The sequence below is a fragment of the Penaeus chinensis genome, chromosome 19 (genome assembly GCF_019202785.1).
Source record: "Penaeus chinensis breed Huanghai No. 1 chromosome 19, ASM1920278v2, whole genome shotgun sequence".
Classification (NCBI taxonomy): Eukaryota; Metazoa; Arthropoda; class Malacostraca; order Decapoda; family Penaeidae; genus Penaeus; species Penaeus chinensis.
The window spans coordinates 673,244-680,762 of record NC_061837.1 but is presented as its reverse complement, the minus strand read 5'-3'; the positions used below and the strand labels follow the sequence as shown (position 1 = coordinate 680,762).

The 7,519-nt window shown below is 32.5% G+C and overlaps 1 protein-coding gene across 1 annotated transcript; it reads left to right on the top strand.

Annotated features, from left to right (window-relative positions):
* The first annotated feature begins 2,654 nt into the window (after positions 1 to 2,654).
* On the top strand, positions 2,655 to 4,298 carry LOC125035215. Its single transcript, XM_047627468.1, has one exon. It carries the CDS (start codon positions 2,655 to 2,657, stop codon positions 4,296 to 4,298), a length of 1,644 nt encoding a protein of 547 aa, XP_047483424.1.
* Positions 4,299 to 7,519: the final 3,221 nt, after the last annotated feature.

Here is a 7,519-nt window from a genome sequence, read left to right as displayed (position 1 = left end):
ATATTTCATAGTTTTTTTATATTGATTTGGTAGTATTACTTTGCAGGTTGAGTATGTATATGTTTGTACATGTATATTTATATATTTATTTTTTCTATGCAATGGTTAATATTTATATATTTACTTTTTTTTGGGTTTACCATTTTTACCTGTTTATCTGTTTACACTTTTTTAAGTGCTTACATTATTTATATGTTTGTACATTTATATATTCCTTCTCTTATCTGTTTTTTGTTTTTGGTTTTACATCTACCTAACCCACCCTTTAGAAATGGAGGAGAAGTTTTTTAAAAAAAACGATAGATGTTGTACGAGAAGGGATTGAGGGGGACGTCACACCCCGCCCAGGCAACGAAAGGGGGGGGGGGGGGTCGGCTACACACCCCGCGGGCGCATAATTTTATATATATATATATTTATTTTTTCTATGTTGTATATTTTTGTTAATCTGCTGTATCTTCCTTTTTCTGTATGTGTGTATGTCGTGGGTATTTATTATATATATATATATATATATGTAGTTTTTTACATATCATGTAATTGCATACTTATGTGTGTTTATATATGTTTGTTGGTTATATTTTCCTTATTCATAGCATATATTTCTTTTTTATGTACTTTTGCATTTATATTTTTATGTTTGGTGATGTGTTATATATATATTTTTTTTTGTAATTAAGTGTATATGAATATTATATATATATTTTTTGTGTTTATGTATATAATATATATTTATATTTTCTTGTGTATTTGTAATGTATGTGTATGTGTAAGTATATGTATAATAAGTGTGTATGTGTATGTATATATGTATATATATATATATATACTATATATGTATGTATGTGTGTGTGTTTATATGTTATTAGGTTTGTGTATGTTATTTTGTTTATATGTGTATACATTAGTATATATATTTTACTAGTGTACATTTATGTATCTATATGGTTGTGTTGCATTTATGTTTTATATATTGGTATACATATTGTGTATTTATATATCTGTAACATGTATGTATTTACGTGTGTGTATGCTGTTATGTATTTATATGGTTGTCTGCATTGGTGTTTTTAATATGTGTGTATGCATTTATGTATTTATATGTTTGTATTTTGGTATATTGATGTATTTACTTTTATAGGTTTTGTAGGGAGGTTTCTCTGAGTTTTCATATAATTATTTATTTACCCTTTTTATGTTTTTCCATATTTATATTTATATTGGTATATCTTTGTATTTTATGTAGTTTGCAGTAGGTATTGACAGTTGAAGGACGAAGGGGACGCTACACGCACCCCTCCCAGGAACGAGGGGAAACGCAAACACCCCCGCCGGGGTTACTTTTTATTTATATATTTTTTATACTTTGGATCTGTGTACCTATTAGTGGTACATCTATATATTTAAATATTTGGTTGTTCTATGTTTATTATTTGTGTATGTATATATTTGATTTTTTCCTTTTTTGGATTTTTACACTTTCGTATATTTAATATATCCATACTTTCTATGTTTATATAGGTTTGTAGATGTCGTTGTATGTTTAGGTGTTTTTTTTTTTTTTTTAGTATTTGGTTTTATTTTGCATGTGTTTTCTTGTTTTTGTTTAGTTTTGAATAGGATGTAGATTTTCATTATGTTGAGGTTGTTATGTTTGGTTATGTAGTTGGTTTTTAAATCTAGTCTGTATGTATATATGTAGTATATTTAAATTTGTTGAGTAAGGGTTGTATTTTATCTATTTTTATTTTGTATGTTGATAGTTCGGGTTCTATGAGTGCTACATGTTATAAGATTTATTATGAAATATATCCACAATCTCTCGTTTGTTTTGAGTTTTATAGCAGATAGACTCTTCGATAGATATATATATTAGTTTTGAACATATGTATGGGATGAGATATACGGTGTTTATGTAGTGAGAAAGAAATAGAAAATAGAAAAATCATCCCTCTGAGAGGTCTAGGATAGCACATGTGTTAAGAACGTCTTCTATAAATCATGAATAGGAAGACAAGCACACAGGACAACAGTTGTGAACGGGACAAGAAACACAAACCTAACTACCTCCCTGAAAAGAGTAGCCCCCATGAGAAAGGGTCCTGTTGTTTCTGTGTGTTTTGTTCAGGCCTTTGTTTTATGATTAAAAAGGAGGTGGGTTTAGATACAGTTCCATATAATGGCAAAATTCAAAGCAAAGACGGTATCTCAGAGAAAAGCAAACTCCCTTGTCACCACACAGGCAGGAGGAACTAGGGACACATGGGCTCCCAGAGAGACCCATACCCCGAGGTAAGGGACCAGATGAGAATAAGAAGAGAAGGCACCCAATGGGGTCAAGGGGAAAGAGGAGAAGGATGGTGGCTAAGAGAAGGAAATGGGCAGCAGGGATGGAATCGGTAGTTTCGGAGATCCCCCTCACGCAGGCACAGAGATCAGTCCTATGTAAAGGCAGATCCTTTGTCTTGGGCCCCCCCTCCCCCCGCCCCTTACTTTTGAATCTAACCACTTCTTTGGAGAATCTTGAAAATGAGATGAACTCAAGATTCTCAGCATCCCTAACCCCAGGTTTGGCCCCCCCACTAAGAACAAACAAAACAAATCTACCCCCCCAACTCCCAGGGATGAAAAGATATACTGGTCCCCCTAGAAAAATGCCAGGTTTAAAAGATAAATTAAAAGAAGAAGAGTCCCGAGTCATACAGGCAAGCAAGAGGAAATTAAGACCAAACCTAACAAGGGATGAGATTAGAGCTCTAGAAGAACTGAGAACAGACGAAAACATAATAATAAAAAAAGCAGATAAGGATGGTGCTTTGGTAGTTCTCAGGACAGAAAACTATAGAGCCATGGGACAGGCACACCTTAGAGACATAAATACTTACAAACCTCTACCCAACCCACAGGAAGAGTTGCAGAGAGTGGAGACAGAAAGCAGAGTTTTAGTAGGCAGATTCTACTGTCTAGACGCACCAACAAGAAAAAGATTTAGTTTTACAGCAGCACAAAGAGACGCCCTGTTGGCCCATAAGCCAAGTATTCCCCATTGGTACATCCTCCCAAAAACTCACAAAAAAATAGATGAGGATTTGGGAACTTGGCCAGGCAGGCCTGTACTCAGTGGATGCTGTGCGCCTACGAGACCAGTAGACAGACTACTAACTACTTTCCTCTCCCCGTTGTTAGACCTTCTTCCAGAAAGACTGAAGGACACAACCCATTTTTTAGGGAAGCTTAAAGAAGCACCGAAACTGGAGGGAGAAACCTACCTCTTCTCCTTCGACATTGTGTCCCTTTACCCCTCTATTCCACAGGAGGAAGCAGCATGGGTTGTGGCGAACTTTTACGAAAAGAACTTTGGGTATATACAAGGAAGGTTGAAGGAATTATACAACATAACTGCCCCTCCCCCTTACCTAATACAAGAAGGGATTAAACACATCCTTTCAGGGACCCTACTGAGATTTGATAGTAAGTACTACCAACAGATGAAAGGCACAGCGATTGGAGCCTCAGTGTCTGTGGCAGTAGCAGAAATTTTTGTGCACGTGAGTATTGAAAAAAAGAGGAAAAAGTTGAGAAAACAACCAGAGTTTTTCTATAGATACATCGACGACATTTTTGGAGTGTTTCGGGGCACAGAGGAAGACCTGCAGGAATACTACAGAGAGCTTAACCAGTTCCACCCAGATCTGAAATTTACGGTTGAATTTGACAAAAACAGATTACCTTTTCTAGATACTATGGTGTATGTAGACAAGGACGGCTTCCTGCAGACAACAGTGTTCCATAAACCTTCAAACACGCACCAATACTTGCATTTTCATTCTAGCCACCACCCAAATCTTAAGAAAAGTCTCCCCTTCTCACAAGGAATCAGGGTGAAGAGAATTGTGAGCGACCCTGATCTTTTAGAGGGAGCCCTGAAAGAAATGGTTAATTTTTTCAGGGAAAGAGGATACAGTGAGAAGATCCTCAAAGAGGCAATGGTAAGGCTTGAAGGAATACCGAGAGATACACTCCTGCATGTGAAGGAGAAAGAACTTTTAAACAGAATAATCTTTCCCATGCTTTATTCTCAAAATATAGCAGGCCAGTTACGCAGGTCAATTAACAAAATCTGGGAATGGGCGCAGGAAAATGCCATAGACACCCCTTGGGAAAACAGACTAAGAGGCCCACCACCCATGATAGCATGGAGAAAGGGTAAGACAATTGCAGAGAAACTGGTAAGAGCAGAGTTCCCCTCCCCTCTGCTCGGGGATAAGTCTTCACATAATGAAAGAAACGTTGTTTAGGCACAGAAAGGTGCTGACAATAGACGGGAACGAGGGGACGCCAAACCCAGCCCGGGTGCTATGTATGTGTATGTATAGGTATATACATATATAAGTGTGTGCGTGTGTGTGTATGCGTATATATGTATGTTTAAGTATATATGGGTGTATTTATATATACATGTTTATCTTTTGTATATGTATGGGTATGTTTTGATGGATTTACGTATATCTACGTATGTAGATACTCGGGTATTTACACCTTTGTATTTACTTATTCATATGTGTATGGGTGTATATTTGTATGTTCATATTCCTGCGTATTTATATGTGTATGTAAGTGTATATGTATGTGTGTGTATGTGTGTATGTATGTGTGTGTATATGTATATATATATATATATGGATATATTTGTATATGTATGTGTGCGTATGTATATGTGTGTATACATGTATTCATATAGTTATATATTCAGGGTTCGTATATATGTGTGTGTGTATATATGCTTACTTTTTTATTTATTTGTACTTGTATATATCTACTGTTTTTATCTGTATTTATGTTTTTTTGGTTTTACATCTACCTAACCCAACGTTAGATGTTGACAGTAGAAGGGAATGAGGGGACGCCACGAGCACCCCGCCCGGGAACGAGGGGACGCTACACACACCCCGCCCGGGCGCATCTCTTATATATCCTTTCCCTCTCTCTTATATATCCTACATGTGGGTATATTTATATATGTTTATATATTTACAGATTGATATTTCCGTTTTTTAGTTTCACGTGAGTATTTGTTTAGGTGGTTGTATATTGGTGTGTATGTATAGTTGTATATCGGTATACTTATGTAGTCGCATATGTGTATTGGTGTATATTTGTATGTTCATATTCCTGTGTGTTTATGTGTATGTATGTATGTGTGGATGTATGCGTATGTATGTGTGTGTATATATGTATGTATGCATGTATGTTTATGTATGTATGTATATATGTATATATGTATATATATGTATATATATATTTATATGGTTATATATTTGGGTGTTCATATATTTATGTATTAATGTTTTCATAGTTTGGCATATTTATACATTCATAGATTTATATTTTATATTTCATAGTTTTATATATTTATATGGTAGTATATCTATGCAGTTGAGTATTTATATGTTTGTACATGTATATTTATATATTTATATTTTTATGCATGTTTACATATTTATATATTTACTTTTTTATGGGTTTACATTTTTACCTTTTTATCTGTTTACCCTTTTTTAAGTGCTTACATATTTATATGTTTGTACATTTATATATCTCCTTCTCTTATCTGTTTTATGGTTTTTTGGTTTTACATCTACCTAACCCACCTTTAGAAATGGAGGAGAAACGTTTTTTTAAAAAAAAAAAAAAAAAACGATAGATGTTGACAGTAGAAGGGAATGAGGGGACGCTCCCCACACCCCGCCCAGGAACGAGGGGACGCTACACACCCCGCCCGGGCGCATAATTTATATATATATATATATATTTATATTTTCTATGTAGTATATATTTGTATCTGTGTATCTCTCCTTTTATGTATGTGTGTATGTCGGTATATATATATATATGTAGGTTTTTTACATATCATGTAATTGCATACTTATGTGTGTATATATATGTTTGTGGTTATATACTTCCTTATTCATATATATATTTCTTTTTTTATGTACTTTTGCATTTATATTTTTATGTTTTGGTGTATGTGTATATATATATTTTTTTTGTAATTATGTGTATATATATATTATATATATATTTTTTGTGTATATGTATATATATGTATATATTTTTTGTGTATATGTATGTATGTGTATGTGTATGTATATGTATATATGTGTATATGTGTATGTATGTGTATATATATATATATATATATATATGTATGTATGTGTGTGTGTATATATGTATATGTATGTGTATGTATTTTGTATATATATGTGTATACATTAGTATATATATTTACTAGTGTACATTTATGTATCTATATGGTTGTGTGCATTTATGTATTTATATATTTGTATACATTTGTGTATTTATATATTTGTATACATTTATGTATTTACGTGTGTGTATGCATTTATGTATTTATATGGTTGTATGCATTGGTGTATTTATATGTGTGTATGCATTTATGTATTTATATGTTTGTATATTGGTATATTGATGTATTTACTTTTATAGTTTTTGTAGGGAGGTATCTCTGAGTTTTCATATAATTATTTATTTACCCTTTTATGTTTTTCCATATTCATATTTATATTGGTATATATTTGTATTTTGTGTATACATTAGTATATATATTTACTAGTGTACATTTATGTATCTATATGGTTGTGTGCATTTATGTATTTATATATTTGTATACATTTGTGTATTTATATATTTGTATACATTTATGTATTTACGTGTGTGTATGCATTTATGTATTTATATGGTTGTATGCATTGGTGTATTTATATGTGTGTATGCATTTATGTATTTATATGTTTGTATATTGGTATATTGATGTATTTACTTTTATAGTTTTTGTAGGGAGGTATCTCTGAGTTTTCATATAATTATTTATTTACCCTTTTATGTTTTTCCATATTCATATTTATATTGGTATATATTTGTATTTTATGTAGTTGCAGCAAGGTATTGACAGTAGAAGGGAACGAAGGGACGCTACACGCACCCCTCCCAGGAACGAGGGGACGCCACACACACCCCGCCCGGGCGTACTTTATATTTATATATTTTTATACTTTGGATCTGTGTACCTATCTAGTGGTACATCTATATATTTATATATTTGGTTGTTCATATTTTCATATATTTGTGTATGTATATATATGAATTTTTCCTTTTTTGGATATTTACACTTTCGTATATTTATATATCCATACTTTCATATGTTTATTTAGGTTTGTAGATGTGGTTGTATGTGTAGGTGTTTTTTTAGTATTTGGTTTTATTTTGCATGTGTTTTCTTGTTTTTTGTATAGTTTTGAATAGATGTAGATTTTCATATGTAGAGGTTGTTATGTATATGGTTATGTAGTTGGTTTTAAATCTAGTCTGTATGTATATATGTAGTATATATACATATATGTTGTGTAATGGTTGTATTTTATCTATATTTTATTTGTATGTTGATAGTCGAGGTTCTATGAGTGCTACCATGTTATAAGATATATTATGAATATATCAC

Excerpts from the sequence above, each read along its gene's own strand:
- LOC125035215 (XM_047627468.1), top strand. The coding sequence starts at position 2,655 with ATGCCAGGTTTAAAAGATAAATTAAAAGAAGAAGAGTCCCGAGTCATA.